The sequence below is a fragment of the Oncorhynchus mykiss genome, chromosome 21 (assembly GCF_057628025.1).
Source record: "Oncorhynchus mykiss isolate SJ-2025 chromosome 21, ASM5762802v1, whole genome shotgun sequence".
Classification (NCBI taxonomy): Eukaryota; Metazoa; Chordata; class Actinopteri; order Salmoniformes; family Salmonidae; genus Oncorhynchus; species Oncorhynchus mykiss.
This window is the reverse complement of record NC_143042.1, coordinates 15,558,932-15,575,629: the sequence shown is the minus strand read 5'-3', so window position 1 is coordinate 15,575,629 and position 16,698 is coordinate 15,558,932. Positions and strand designations below refer to the sequence as shown.

The window sequence follows — 16,698 nt, the reverse complement described above, 5'->3', positions numbered from 1 at the left end:
GGTAGCGGTCTGTCTAGTTCCCCATGTCATGACTTCCCAGACCCTTCCTCCTTTCCCTTCAGAGAGAAGGAAGAAGGGAGGTGGTGTTTCCACTAAAGGGATGGGCTGCAGACAGAACAGTGAACAGGCAGTTTGATGGGAAAGTTGACACTCCACCTCGATCTTAGAGCGCAAACAAGCTCAGAGCGCAAGAGATTTGAAGGAAGAGGGCAAAAGACTGAGAGAGGGGGGGCGGGAAGAGGGTTTAGAGGGATTTATAGAAAATAACTATTGTCTTGAAGGCAATAGTAGATTGGTAGACTGTTCTGTCCAGCAATAGTTTTTTAGATTCTGGCCTTTGGTTCACTCTGCCTAGTGTAAGAACTTATCATATAATTGCAAAGAAAACAACCTCACTTCACCATATTTAATCTCTTAACATATCTCACTTTCTCTCTTTTTCTATTTCTCTCTCTCTCCCGTCTCTACACTCTCTCGCACACCATTACACTCTGGTTCTCCCATCTTGCGTCCTCCCTTTTTTCCTCCCTCCCTTTCTCCCCCTATTGAAATGATCTGGGGTTTGAGAAGTTGATGAGGTGATGGGACAGAATTCTCTCTTTGTTCAGTTTGGCCCGTTCCTCCCCTGCCTCTTTCCTCACAGATACACATTCACATCATTCTGTTCGGTCTCACACAGAGAAACTCAGTGTTGTGTTTCACTTGTTCCCTCAGCTCACTCCCTGTTCACTAAACTCAAAACTGCTAAGCTCTGCATACTTTTGCTAAGAGAACAAGAACAGTCACAAACCTTCCCATCTGAAACAATGCACTCAATTGAACATTGTGTTTAGTTGAATCATATTAGTTTGTAATCTGATTAGCGGTTCCTTCAAACTGTTCAAAGTAGTTAGTTTGGGCAGGCTATTTGAGTGTGAGATTAAAGTGAATATTGAATGAGTTGACTAGCTGGTTGTGGTCTCACTGTGCAGGTGAATGTGGGGAAGATGGACTCTCCCATAGAGAAGTGGAATCTGATCATAGGAAACCTGGCGCTAAAACAGGTAAACACACACACACACGGTCTGCTCCATAGCGAGCAGCAATATTCCCAGTTTTTATTTCTTTCTACCGAGCAAATTTCAGCTCAAACTTGAACGTTGTGAAAATGTAGTGCAACTTCCAGCGCGTGTTTACTGTAAACACCTGAGGCTGTACCCGCTTTAGAGTGGCTTACCATAAAAAACTATGGAGAAAATGCATCCCATAAAATGTATCATGGAAATAGCTGTTCTATCATTCAGCCTGCAGTAGCAGGCAATGTGTGGTGTTCAGCATAGGCCTACATTCCATGAGACTTTTGAAAAAACATGCAGGGCTTGACATTAAGCTGTTTATCCACTTGTCCTTCAGACAAGGAGGTGACTGAAAATGTTGTGTTTGATACAAATTAAAATGTATTATTATTCCCATACCATTATTACACAGAATAAGACAAATTATACTACCCTCTGTCTGTTGGCTACTTAGCTTATTCAAGCCTGTCTCAAAATACAACACTGCCCCTTTAAGACAAAACAATTCCAAATGCAAACTGAGAGCTTCTTCTCAACATGACATAAAAAATGGTAAGCCTATGCAACATGAACCAATTAAAAACAGTACTGTAGCAATGAGGTTTGTGCAGTAAGCTATAGGCCCAATACATTATCACCACATATTGGCTTTACTTGAATTGCCCTGCTAATGCATTGTTGTTCGGGCCAAACATCCCTCCGCTTTCCCTTTCCTCCACTGATACTGACCAAAAAGGAGAACGTCTTCCAGCTGACAGCAAAACTCGAGTTGTTACCGCATTATTTCTGCCACATGCACACATTCATGTTGTTACTCCTATGAACAGAGAAAGTGAAATATTCCTGGATATTATAAAGACCCAAGCCGCTAACAATAATAACAATGCAAGCCTATAGATACACTTTCCTACTCATTCATTACTGCTGCAGTGCTTGTTGTAGCGCTGAGTGGAAATAGGAAGAACGTGTGTTTAATGTCTTATAAAAGTGTTGAATACAAAGTGTTGACAGTTCTGAGTAAGAACTTTATCATGAACTCACTCATAAAAACAGCAGCTCTTTGCTGTATTCGTTGAGTCTCCCTGTAGTCATGGTTCACAGTATCAACTTTGCTGTATTCGTTGAGTCTCCCTGTAGTCATGGTTCACAGTATCAACTTTGCTGTAGCTTTTTTTTATGCCTGCTATGTTACTGCAGACACGGTAATTTGAGCAAACCGATTGGCCAGCAGTAGGCAGATAGTGCACTTGATTTGCTCTCTGGGCCCGCCAGACACATTAATTGGTTCAAAATGGCAACAGTTCACCTACCCGGCGCGCAAGGCAGCTGAATCAGGTGCACCTACCGCCAAACAGGCCGAGACGAAACATTTATAAAATTAGGAACACAAGGCTTTATCATTGTTATTTTTTTACAGAAAACTTTGGCGATCGACTAGGAATGCCTTGATGAACACTGAACTTCACTCAACTTTCTAGAGCAATCTCATGCTTCCCTATAAGCTAATATTTGTGCCGGGGGAGCTGCGCGCCCGTGTTCATCTTAGAGGGAACATTGGCGAGCAGTGTTGGATTTGTGCCCTTATCTCCCTATCTGCGTAGTATGTGTACTTCTGGTTAGTACTTGTGGTAATTATTGACTGAGGGACTGATAGTGTTCAAGAACAGTGTTTAATGGCCCCTTGAGGACTTGTCTTCAATGTTGATAGTGTATCATATAACAGGAGAACATTGTTAGAAAAACAGGTTTATGTTATTCCTGTTAACACTGCCCTCACACCTCTCCCTTTCTCTCATTCCCTATATTCCTTCTCCCTTTTTCATCCTCTCTCTCTCTTGCTCTGCCCCCCGCCACACTTTCCCTTTCTAGGTACAGGCTACAGTAGTTGGCTTCCTGGCAGCAGTGGCGGCAGTGGTTCTGGGTTGGATCCCAGAGGGGAAGTTCCAGATGAGTCATGCCGTGCTGCTCTGCTCTGCCAGCGTGGCCACTGCCTTCATAGCCTCTATGCTGCAGGGTACAGACACACACACACACAGACAAGGACACACACATGTACTCTGATATGGAATAGGCGCAGTCAGACAGTCAGTCAAAGCCCCACACATTATCACCTACTGCTGATGGGTCTCGTGCTATATATTAGTAGCAAACACACACATGGAAGGTTGAGGTATGTGTAGGCATGTCGCCCTGACCTCTGTACCGTCTGAACCCCAGGCTTCATCATGGTGGGGGTGATCGTGGGCTCCAAGAAGACGGGCATCAACCCCGACAACGTGGCTACACCCATCGCTGCCAGCTTCGGTGACCTCATCACCCTGGCCATCCTGGCCTGGATCAGCCAGGGACTCTACAACTGCCTGGGTGAGAGGAGGAGGGTTTGGACTAGATACTTCCAGATGGAAATAAGATACAAAACCAGTCAACAAGTTGTTTTACCCTCTATTGAGTTCACAATCATTCACTTCATCCTTCTGTTTGTTTTTTATTTCCCCTTGAAAAAAAGGTGAAAATGCTCAGTAAATCTGTCCAACAGTGTAAAGAAATGGTCCGTTTGGAATCAGACTGCATCTTTCAACCACTAGATGGCACTCTTACGCTGTTATTTTGTCTTTACTGGTAATTCATCAGAACAGACTATCTTTCTCTCTCTCTTTTCTCCCTCTCTCCTTCTCACACTCCATAGTCCATATTTAATATGTGCCATGCCCAGCCTCACACGCGCTTCCTCGCGTTACATTACTCAACACAGAGTGGACCAGCAAGCGTTTCCTTTGGAAAGTGTATTTTACTAACCTTGACGTGTCTGAGCCCTATGAAACAAGCATTCATCACCAGACCAGAGACTCAAAATCTATGAAAGGCTACAGTAAAACCTCTGAGATAATTTAATAGAAGAGTTCATACCAGCTCAGTAAATCTGTCTGGCCTTGCCTGGTGGTGTAGAACAGGTTGTGTTCCAAACGGCACTCTATTCCCTATGGGCCCTGGTCAAAAGTAGTGCACTACGTAGAGAATAGGGTGCCATTTGGGATGTTGCCACAGAGGACAGTGTCTCTGTTGTAAGGGCCAGCCGTGTCCGTCCCGTCCGCAGTGTTCTGCCTAATTGGACTAATGTGCAGTTTACTCACAGTTAAAGTTAGTCATTTTAGCCTGATGGTGTACAGAGATATCCAGGAGACTGTATATTTTCCCAAGGCCACGTGCCACGGTTGACTACTGCAAACATTTATTTTAAGACCTAAAGCTGAAACGTGGCAAGGGAATAGTGAACCACAGTGACACCCAGAGTCAAGCCTAAACCCAGGGACTGGTCGGTATACCTGTGTCATCATGACTGGGACTATTACCCAATTCTACCCATTGTGACTACATAGAGCTCCCTTCTCTGGGTTTTATATCTATGTCTTCAGGGGGTTGATGATGAAGGCCATTAAGTGTGTGGAATATGAGCATGGTGAGATGAACATCTGGTAAGGAGAAGGGGATGATGGAGTTACATATCTCACTACTAGGCACTAAGCAGGTGTTTTCCCCTTCTCTATTCTCCAACATCACTCTGATTTAGTGCTGTAATAATCATTAGAGTTTGGCCAAAGAGGAAGTGTGTGTGCGCATGCAAATTTCTGTATAAAGTAGACCCCTCCAAGGAGAGTGTCTTGATAGTGAGTGATGTGTTAGATATGTCCTGTTCTGTAGCTACTGTACTGAGTCACAAATACAGCACTTCTTTGGTTTGTAATGAATCTCTGTTGTTTTATTGCTCCCTGCTCTGTGTCACGCTGTCTTTCCTGGGGAGAGGAGGGACAGTATGTTCCCCCCTGCTCTGTCAATCCTCATGCAGCTGAAGCTGATAAATGGTGTTTGTTGTTTTGTTGTTGTAACTCTCACCAGAAGGTTCACTCTGGGGATTACATCTGTTTTGAATTCTCAATTTTCCTCTGTTTCTCTGTCTCCTTTAATGTACATATCTACCTTTGCACATTTTATCTGGTACTGCTACTCCCTGTATATATGCTTGTGTGTTATTTATTTTTTAAATGTACACCATTTTTCTCCCCAATTTTGATCTTACCCAGGTATTTTATTCCTTTTGTGTTTTAACATTTTGCGTCATTGGGAAAGGTTCTTAAGCAAGCTTTTCACTGTAAAGTCTGAACCAGTTGTTTTCGGCACGTGATAAATACAATTTGATTTATCGTTCTCTCGCTCTGTTTGTCTCTGTGTAGACTCTCACCCGTACGTGTCGTCCCTGGTGTGTGCCTTCTTCCTGTCTCTGACTCCAGTGTGGATGGTGATCTCCTCCAAACACCCGGCCAGCCGCACCCTGCTCTACTCCGGCTGGGAGCCTGTCATCACTGCCATGGTTATCAGCAGGTGTGTGGATGCACTCACTCACTGTCATAGAGAAATAGCAACAGACAATTGTACATTCACATGATGAAAATAATAGCACATTTTTAGTGTGAATGTTCTGTGCTCTGCAGTATCGGAGGACTCATCTTGGACAAAACCGTGTCTGACCCGAACCTGGCTGGCATTGTGGTGTACACCCCTGTCATTAACGGTGAGACGCAACATCACTGACTGATTAGACACTCTGTGTGGGTTTACAATGTGACTGACACACTGTGTGGGTTTACAATGTGACTGACACACTGTGTGGGTTTACAATGTGACTGACACACTGTGTGGGTTTACAATGTGACTGACACTCTGTGTGGGTTTACAATGTGACTGACACTCTGTGTGGGTTTACAATGTGACTGACACTGTGTGGGTTTACAATGTGACTGACACACTGTGTGGGTTTACAATGTGACTGACACACTGTGTGGGTTTACAATGTGACTGACACACTGTGTGGGTTTACAATGTGACTGACACTCTGTGTGGGTTTACAATGTGACTGACACTCTGTGTGGGTTTACAATGTGACTGACACTGTGTGGGTTTACAATGTGACTGACACACTGTGTGGGTTTACAATGTGACTGACACTGTGTGGGTTTACAATGTGACTGACACACTGTGGGTTTACAATGTGACTGACACTCTGTGTGGGTTTACAATGTGACTGACACTCTGTGTGGGTTTACAATGTGACTGACACACTGTGTGGGTTTACAATGTGACTGACACACTGTGTGGGTTTACAATGTGACTGACACACTGTGTGGGTTTACAATGTGACTGACACACTGTGTGGGTTTACAATGTGACTGACACACTGTGTGGGTTACAATGTGACTGACACTCTGTGTGGGTTTACAATGTGACTGACACTGTGTGGGTTTACAATGTGACTGACACTGTGTGGGTTTACAATGTGACTGACACTCTGTGTGGGTTTACAATGTGACTGACACTCTGTGTGGGTTTACAATGTGACTGACACTGTGTGGGTTTACAATGTGACTGACACACTGTGTGGGTTTACAATGTGACTGACACTGTGTGGGTTTACAATGTGACTGACACTCTGTGTGGGTTTACAATGTGACTGACACACTGTGTGGGTTTACAATGTGACTGACACACTGTGTGGGTTTACAATGTGACTGACACTCTGTGTGGGTTTACAATGTGACTGACACTGTGTGGGTTTACAATGTGACTGACACACTGTGTGGGTTTACAATGTGACTGACACACTGTGTGGGTTTACAATGTGACTGACACACTGTGTGGGTTTACAATGTGACTGACACACTGTGTGGGTTTACAATGTGACTGACACTCTGTGTGGGTTTACAATGTGACTGACACACTGTGTGGGTTTACAATGTGACTGACACACTGTGTGGGTTTACAATGTGACTGACACTGTGTGGGTTTACAATGTGACTGACACTGTGTGGGCTTACAATGTGACTGACACTGTGTGGGTTTACAATGTGACTGACACACTGTGTGGGTTTACAATGTGACTGACACTGTGTGGGTTTACAATGTGACTGACACACTGTGGGTTTACAATGTGACTGACACTCTGTGTGGGTTTACAATGTGACTGACACTCTGTGTGGGTTTACAATGTGACTGACACTGTGTGGGTTTACAATGTGACTGACACTGTGTGGGTTTACAATGTGACTGACACACTGTGTGGGTTTACAATGTGACTGACACACTGTGTGGGTTTACAATGTGACTGACACACTGTGTGGGTTTACAATGTGACTGACACACTGTGTGGGTTTACAATGTGACTGACACACTGTGTGGGTTTACAATGTGACTGACACACTGTGTGGGTTTACAATGTGACTGACACACTGTGTGGGTTTACAATGTGACTGACACTCTGTGTGGGTTTACAATGTGACTGACACTGTGTGGGTTTACAATGTGACTGACACACTGTGTGGGTTTACAATGTGACTGACACTGTGTGGGTTTACAATGTGACTGACACTCTGTGTGGGTTTACAATGTGACTGACACACTGTGTGGGTTTACAATGTGACTGACACACTGTGTGGGTTTACAATGTGACTGACACACTGTGTGGGTTTACAATGTGACTGACACACTGTGTGGGTTTACAATGTGACTGACACTCTGTGTGGGTTTACAATGTGACTGACACTGTGTGGGTTTACAATGTGACTGACACACTGTGTGGGTTTACAATGTGACTGACACTGTGTGGGTTTACAATGTGACTGACACACTGTGTGGGTTTACAATGTGACTGACACTGTGTGGGTTTACAATGTGACTGACACACTGTGTGGGTTTACAATGTGACTGACACACTGTGTGGGTTTACAATGTGACTGACACACTGTGTGGGTTTACAATGTGACTGACACTGTGTGGGTTTACAATGTGACTGACACTGTGTGGGTTTACAATGTGACTGACACTGTGGGTTTACAATGTGACTGACACACTGTGTGGGTTTACAATGTGACTGACACACTGTGTGGGTTTACAATGTGACTGACACACTGTGTGGGTTTACAATGTGACTGACACTGTGTGGGTTTACAATGTGACTGACACTGTGTGGGTTTACAATGTGACTGACACACTGTGTGGGTTTACAATGTGACTGACACACTGTGTGGGTTTACAATGTGACTGACACACTGTGTGGGTTTACAATGTGACTGACACACTGTGTGGGTTTACAATGTGACTGACACACTGTGTGGGTTTACAATGTGACTGACACTGGGTGGGTTTACAATGTGTCTTACAATGTGCACCAATTTTAATGAATTTACATTCAAACTTTGTAGTTAGAAAAATAGTGCGTAATGGACTAAACACAAACGTCTGTCTCTGTATCACTGCTACTGTCAACATCCTCCCATCCTTACCGGGGGACCGTTGCCAAGGCTGTTGCTGGCATTTCGACAACCGGAGATCAGCTTTTAATTAAACATTGTTAATGAGAGACATTTAACTCAATGGAAGGAGACTGTGTGCCTCTAATCTATGTTACTGCTGAGATGTCTACAAATCAGGAAATGTCTGGGTGATCTGGGAAGTGTGTGTGTGTGTGTGTGTGTGTGTGTGTGTGTGTGTGTGTGTGTGTGTGTGTGTGGAACACACAGACAAATGACTGGGGCTGGAAAAGGGAGGTTTCCTCACCAACCCTGTAACTATCTGTGATTTACAACACATAGAGGTGGTTACTATCGTATAGGGAGGAGATGACTAGGCTGAGCTTTTCACTCTGAACATGCACAGTTCCTCTCTTCAAAACTAGACACAGAATATAAGAGCAGATGAGTGAAGCTGGTAAAGGAGAGGAATTGGGGGAATGGGAGAGAGAAAGGAGACTGGAATGGGAGAAATGAAAATAGGGAGATGAGACGAGGAGAGGCATGCAGACAGTCTGTTGTCCCAGAGCTACTCCGATGAGGCGGGATATAGTGGGAGAAGGGACCCCCCTGTGGTCTACCCTCACCCCACCCCCCCCTCCCTCTGTCAGACCCAGTGACCCAAATTACAGCAGCTAGCCCCCCTGCTGAGATGGAACCACCATACTCCCCAGACCTCTGGATGAGAGGGATTGAGTGGTGGACTGGAGATGGTAGAGAAGTGCAGTGAAAGTGAGGGATGTTGCGTAATGAGAAGCGGTAGGGGGGTGATTAGGCAGGGACGAGTGTGAGGGATGGAAGGGGGGGGGGGGCAGCATTCTATTTAGCCGCACCACGGAGTAGGTAAATGTCAGTGGAGAGGCAGCAAAGATTGGATTAAGTGGCCATAATCTCTGGGCAGCAGGGGTGTCTGTTCTCATTTAGGCCTGCCTGATAAGGATAACAAGCACAGGAAGGGAGATGAGCCCAGCTACCACAAAATATACCCCTCTCCAAAACACAACCCTTTTGGTACTGTGCCTCTTTGGGTACACTTTGGAATGCCCAAGCTCCCTTTCTGTCTCACTGACCACAGCCTCTCATCTCCTCCTCTACTTTCTGTCAGTGTTGTCTCTCATACACTATTTTGGGTTGGAGTGGTTGTCTGGTCTGCCCACCTGGAAGCTGTGAGTGTTTCTACATGAGCCGTGCTGAGTGGCTAGACTACTCTGAGTCACCTGTGTGTGTGTGTGTGGATATAAATTGCCTTGTCCTGCTGTTCTCATGAGCAATGTTCCTCTGCTTGATACAAATTACAATCTATATGACGAAGCTGAGCAGTATTAGATGGGGCACGCTGTCAGTCTTTTTATTTTTTTCCTCTTTCTCCCCCCTTTCTCCTTATCTCTTTCCCCCTACTTTTCCTGTCTTTGTCTATCCCCACCTCTCGTTTTTTTTTCTCTCGCTCTCTCTTTCTCTCTGTAATGCAGTTTTCCCACACAGTAATATGTATTAATTATGTCTCCGACAGTGGCGATGCATCACTGCTGTCTCATGCTCCTTCTGGTTGAGAAGGCTGCATTCCAAACCAAAACTCACACCCTTCCCACTGTCCTAATGGATCTAGAAGGACGTAATATGACAGAAACTACAGTACATCCCTGCTCTTTGGAGGGAGAGGTTGCATTACCTCAGATCTGTGACTGGAAGGCATCAACTGTTTAGGGAAGGATACAAATCTGGGTCCTCGCATTTCTCTCACCCTCGCTTCTGCTCTATACTCAGCCGCCTCCAGTCAGCTCCAGCCCTAAGCCTGCCTGTTCTGTCTGTTCTCCAGGTATTGGGGGGAACCTGGTAGCCATCCAGTCTAGCCGTATCTCCACTCACCTCCATTTCCACAGTGCTCCTGGGGAGGTACCAGAGGAAGCCAAAGGCTGCTACTACCCCTGCCGCACCTTCTATGGCACAGGTAAAGTGCCTAACCAATACTCAAACTGTGGAAATGTGATCTGTTTTAAACGGGGCATCCTACAGGACAGGTTGCTTAGCATAGAGAGATTTCTCATCCCTCTCGCTGTGATTTTAATGCATAAATTGTACAGTAGGTGCTGCAGAAGGTACTATGTTAAGTCACTACCCCATAATTTAGGCTGACAGATACACAGGTTAGGAACCGTCTTAGCATCTGTTTATTGTTAGACTCAGTTGCACAGTTCCAACTCCTCTCATGTCCTCTCTCTCAGGAGCCAATCACCGTTCGGCCCAGGTGCTGCTCCTATTGGTGCTCCCGGGTCACCTGATCTTCTTGTACACCATCCACCTGATGAAAAGCGGCCACACCACCCTGACGCCTATCTTCATGACCGTCTACCTGGCTGCCGCCCTATTACAGGTCAGTGGTGTGTGTGTGTGTGATGGGGATAGTTCCTTTGCAAACTATCCATAGTCTGCAAATTCCTTTTCCAAATGTGACCTTCATCTGAGCTTGAAATTTCCCTGGCTGACATGACTTTTTATTAAAAGCAGATATTTTGCGAGACACCGCTATTATTGTGACGCTATCACAAGCAAGCTGCGTTCAGAGACCGTCTTTCACTCAGCTTTCATAACACTTCAACATAAATGAACCACGCATAATGAACGTCAGCTTGAGATGAGTGCTCCTTCCTAAGTGACATTTGAAGAAAAATCAGGTGCGGCAGGAAGCCTAGCGGTTAAGAACGTTGGGCCAGTAACTAGAAAGGTGGCTGGTTTGAATCCCCAAGCCCGACTAGGTGAAAAATCTGTCGACATGCCCTTGCGCAGGGTACTTAACTGTAATTGCTCCTGTAGATTGCTCTGGGCAAGAGCGTTTGCTAAATGACTAAAATGTAAATGTAGAAATGTGTGTATCCTAAGCATTCCTAGAGTTCTGTGGTTTTATTCCTGAAGACGTCTGACTTGTGTGTTTTACCGCTTTGATGGCATTCGGATCGATTTATGGAAGCAAAGACTCATAATGTGAATTGGTGCTTTTACTATAGGTGTGCCATGGCATGCCACGACTGTCTGGAATGTGTGGTATTTTCTAGGTGTGCATTTGCTCTCCACCTCTATCTTATTTTAAAGTGGTTTGTTGTACACAGCAAGGCCTAACTGCCATCCTGGAAGTCTTGATTCCGTGGAACTTAGCTTTGATAGTCTGGGGTCAATGTTTACTCGCTACAACTGGTCTTTATAGGAAGGAAGACATATGTTAGTTGCCATTTCTCTTCAACTTCACTAGTGAGCCTTTAAACTGAAGAGGGGGAGAAAAATCATATATCATAAGGTACTATGAGCAGGAGGGTATCTGATTATTATTATTTTTTTTAACTAGGCAAGTTAGTTAACCTGTTTGGGATAGGGGGCAGTATTTTCACGTCCGGATGAAAACCGTGCCCAAAGTAAACTGCCTGTTACTCAGGCCCAGAAGCTAGGATATGCATGTTATTAGTAGATTTGGATAGAAAACACTCTGAAGAAAAGGTCGACCAATTATGATTTTTCAATGCCAATACCGATTTATTGGAGGACCAAAAAATCCAATACCGATTAATTGGCCGATTTCTTTCTCTTTTTTTGTATTTTTTTGTTTGTAGTAATGACAATTACAATACTGAATGAACACTTTTAACTTAATATAATACATCAATAAAATCAATGTAGCCTCAAATAAATAATGAAACCTGTTCAATTTGGTTTAAATAATGCAAAAACAAAGTGTTGGAGAAGAAAGTAAAAGTGCAATATGTGCTATGTAAGAAAGCTAACGTTTAAGTTCCTTGTTCAGAACATGAGAACATATGAAAGCTGGTGGTTCCTTTTAACATGAGTCTTCAATATTCTCAGGTAAGAAGTTTTAGGTTGTAGTTATTATAGGACTATTTCCCTCTATACCATTTGCATTTCATTAACCTTTGAATATTGGATGTTCTTATAGGCACTTTAGTATTGCCAGTGTAACAGTATAGCTTCCGTCCCTCTCCTCGCTCCTCCCTGGGCTCGAACCAGGAGCACAACGACAACAGCCACTCTCGAAGCAGCGTTATCCATGCAGAGCATGGGGAACAACCACTCCAAAGCTCAGAGCGAGTGACGTTTGAAACGCTATTAGCCCGCGCTAACTAGCTAGCCATTTCACATCGTTTACACCAGCCTCATCTCGGGAGTTGATAGGCTTGAAGTCATAAACAGCGCAATGCTTGAAGCATAACGAAGAGCTGCTGGCAAAACGCACGAAAGTGCTGTTTGAATGAATGTTTACGCGCCTGCTTCTGCCTACCACCGCTCATTCAGATACTTAGATGCTTGTATGCTCATTCAGATTATATGCAACGCAGGACACGCTAGATAATATCTAGTAATATCATCATCCATGTGTAGTGAATAGGATTGATTGTTTTTTTATAAGATAAGTTTAATGCTAGCTAGCAACTTACCTTGGCTTACTACATTCGCGTAACAGGCAGTCTCCTTGTGGAGTGCAATGAGAGCGAGGCAGGTCGTTATTGCGTTGGACTAGTTAACTGTAAGGCTGCAAGACTGGATCCCCCGAGCCGACAAGGTGTAAATCTATCGTTCTGCCCCTGAACAAGGCAGTTAACCACTGTTCCTAGGCCGTCATTGAAAATAAGAATGTGTTCTTAACTGACTTGCCTAGTTAAATAAAGTTTTAAATAAAGGTGTGAAAAAAAATCGGTGTCCAAAAATACAGATTTCCGATTGTTATGAAAACTTGAAATCGGCCCTAATTAATCAGCCATTCCGATTAATCGGTCGACCTCTACTCTGAATGATGTCTGAGTATAACAGAACTTATTTGGCAGGCGGAACCCCGAGGACAAACCATCCAGGAAAACAAATGTTTTGGTCACTCTCTTTTCAATGGGTTTTCATTGGGAATCTAGAATTCTAAGGCAGTTGCTTGCAGTTCCTATCGCTTCCACTGGATGTCAAGTCTTTAGAAATTGGTTGATGGTTTTCCTTTGTGTAATGAAGAAGTAGCCCTGTTCAGAACGAGGGTCGAGTGAAGTGTACTGTTTGATAGAGGTTTGTGACCTGAAAAGCACGCTCCACTTTGTTTTCCTCCGATATTGAACGTAGTTTATCCCGTCTTAAATTGTATCGATTATTTACATTGAATACCTAAAGTTCTATTAGGAAAGTTGTTTGGACAAAGAATACAGGTAACTTATGAGATATTTTGTAGTCATGTTGTGCGAGTTGGAACCGGTGTTTTTCTGGATCAAACGTGCCAAATAAATTGACATTTTAGATATATAACAACGGAAATAATCGAACAAAAGGACCAGTTGTGATGTTTATGGGACACATTGGAGCGCCAACAAAAGAAGATCTTCAAAGGTAAGGCATGAATTATATCTTTATTTCTGAGTTTCGTGTCGCGCCTGGCGGGTTGTCTTTGTTTGATGGGGTGCTATCCTCAGATAATAGTATGGTTTGCTTTCACCGTGTCAATTCTGCACTGAGACAGACCACAAGACTCATGACACTGTCCCTCTAGAGGAAGAGCGTGGAGAGAGGAAGGCTCAGCTTAGGAAGACTGAGGCAGAAGTGCAGCAGATGATCCAGGAGAGACTGCAGAAGGTTCAAGAGATCAAACACTCAGTAGATCTCAGCAAGAGACAGGCAGAGAGAGAGATATCAGACAGTGTACAGGTCTTCACTGCTCTGGTGTGCTCCATTGAGAGAAGCCAGGCTGAGGTGATTGAGGAGAAGCTGAAAGCAGCAGAGAGGCAGGCTGAAGGGCTCATTAAAGAGCTGGAGCAGGAAATCACTTAGCTACAGAGGAGAAGCACTGAGGTGGAGCAGCTCTCACACACTGAGGACCACCTCCATGTCCTCCAGAGCTTCCCATCCCTGTGCACCCCTCCACCCATCAATAACTGGTCTGAGATCAGTGTTAATAGTCATCTGTGTGTGGGGACTGTGAAGAGAGCTGTATCTCAACTGGAGGAGACACTGAATAAACAGATGGAGAAGCTGCCTGAAGTCAAACTGAAGAGGATTCAGCAGTATGCAGTGGATGTGACTCTGGATCCTGATACAAGATTGGCACATCCCTACCTCATCATGGCTGAGGATAGAAAACAAGTAAAACATGGAGATACAAAACAGGATCTCCCCGACAACCCAGAGAGGTTCAATCTTGATGTCTATGTATTGGGAAAGGAGGGCTTCTCCTCAGGTAGATTTGAATATGAGGTGATGGTTAAAGGAAAGACTAAGTGGGATTTAGGAGTGGCCAGAGAGTCCATCAACAGGAAGGGGGATATCACACTGAGTGCTGAGAATGGATACTGGGCTCTGTGGCTGAAAAATGGAGAATACGACGCTCTTGCTAAACCCAGTGTCCTGCTCTCCCTGAGAGAGAAGCCCCAGAAGGTGGGGGTGTTTTTTGATTATGTGGATCGTCAGGTCTCCTTTTATGATGTGGAGGCCAGGTCTCTACTCTCACTGGCTGCACCTTCACTGATAAACTCTATCCATTTTTCTGCCCGTCTTAATGATGATGGTGAAAACTCTACCCCTCTGATCATTTCTCCTGTCAATGACACCGACTGAGTTTAACCTTAAAGTATAGTTGATGGGCATTCTTTGGAGGAGACTGCAGTGTCATATGAATGTCACAAATGGTTGTTTATGTCCTTATACTCCTTAATGATATCTAGTCTCTCTCTCTCATTGTTATAAAAAAATCAAAGCAGTAAATGTATCCCCACTGCCAAAACGTTGTAATAAAAAATTCCTTAATAAAATGCATATAGAAAAGGGTTTCTAGGGCATTTATTTTCCGCATTTACATGTAATGCCATAGCCACTCTCTTTCACAGGGGACAATGAGGAATTCTCTCTTTCTCTCAATGCTATTTATAGGAATGATATACTTCTCCTTTAAAGTAGCTTGAATCAGGGGAACTTGATACTTAGTCTGGGGTTGTGGTCTCCCATTGGGCTAGTGGTAAGTCGTCGCATTGCTTTCCATGTCTTTACTACTTCATCCAGTAACTTGTGTCCGAGGTGGGATAGTGCCTTTGTTTCAAAAGGGAGAGGTTTGCCGTGGTTGTCCTGGGAGAGGACTTGAAACAAGGTGCATAGGCATGCTTCCCAAAGGAGGGGGTTGCAACTATCCACCTCATTTTCAAACATTGCTATGGGCACAGCTAAACAACGGAAGTGATAAATTCGACTTCTTCTGCTACTTCCCTACTGCAGTGCAGCAGTGGCAACCTCTGTGGGTGACTATTGGCAGATTAAATTATTTTAAGGAGTCAATTTAGAGCGTAAAAGTCAAGTAAGCCTAAACTAGTATAAGTGTAATGTCATATTTATTTAATTCACATTCGCTAACATTAGCTAGGCCTACTAGTTCTGTTGCGATAACGTTAGTTGTGTCAGAGTTAAGGGCCATCATAACTATGGTCTACACCTACAGTGCATTCGGAAAGTATTCAACCCCTTTTATTCTTCCATATTTTGTTACATTACAGCCTTATTCTTAAATAGATTAAATTCCCTCATCAATCTACACACAATACCCCATAAACCTAAATATCACATTTACATAAGTATTCAGACCCTTTACTCAGTACTTCGTTGAAGCACCTTTGGCAGCGATTACAGCCTCAAGTCTTCTTGGGTATTACGCTCCAAGCTTGGCACACCTGTATTTGGGGAGTTTCTCCCAGTCTTCTCTGCAGATACTCTCAAGCTCTGTCAGATTGGATGGGGAGCGTCACTGCGTAGCTATTTTCAGTTCTCTCTGGAGATGTTTGATCTGGTTCAAGTCTGGGATCTGGCGGGGCCACTCAAGGACATTCAGAGACTTGTCCCGAAGCCACTCCTGCTTTGTCTTGGCTGTGTGCTTAGGGTCGTTGTCCTGTTGGAAGGTGAACCTTCACCCCAGTCTGAGATCCCGAGTGCTCTTGGGCAGGTTTTCATCAACGATCTCTCTGTACTTTGCTCCGTTCATCTTTCCCTCGATTCTGACTAGTCTCCCAGTCCCTGCCACCGTTAAATATCCACACAACATGATGCTGCCACCACCATGCTTCACCGTAGGGATGGTGCCAGGTTTTCTCCAGACGTGATGCTTGGCATTCAGGTGAAGGAGTTCAATCTTGGTTTCATCAGACCAGAGAATCTTGTTTCTCATGGTCTGAGGGTCTTTAGGTGTCTTTTGGCAAACTCCAAGCAGGCTGTCACGTGCCTTTGGCCAGACGGAAGCCACTCCTCAGTTAATCTACCATTAAGGCCTGCTTGGTAGAGTGCTGCAGAGATGGTTG

General features: G+C 44.3%; 1 protein-coding gene and 1 pseudogene across 4 annotated transcripts in view; both read left to right on the top strand.

Moving 5' to 3' along the window:
* Nucleotides 1-16,698, top strand: part of slc41a2b (solute carrier family 41 member 2b) — a 32,238-nt gene that overhangs the window by 3,091 nt on the left and 12,449 nt on the right. For 2 of the 4 annotated variants that reach the window (XR_016490204.1, XR_016490205.1), the window contains exons 4-10: nt 972-1,043; nt 2,925-3,069; nt 3,273-3,419; nt 5,285-5,432; nt 5,543-5,622; nt 9,862-10,340; nt 10,615-10,763. Coding sequence is in view for 2 of the 4 variants with exons in the window: in XM_036957403.2 (XP_036813298.1) it covers nt 972-1,043; nt 2,925-3,069; nt 3,273-3,419; nt 5,285-5,432; nt 5,543-5,622; nt 10,209-10,340; nt 10,615-10,763 (873 nt within the window). In the remaining 2 variants the exon portion in view is untranslated. The remainder of the gene's footprint in view (nt 1-971; nt 1,044-2,924; nt 3,070-3,272; nt 3,420-5,284; nt 5,433-5,542; nt 5,623-9,861; nt 10,341-10,614; nt 10,764-16,698) is intronic. The other 2 variants (XM_036957403.2, XM_036957405.2) reach the window with 1 other exon arrangement.
* Nucleotides 11,163-15,093, top strand: LOC149973008 (zinc-binding protein A33-like; annotated as a pseudogene).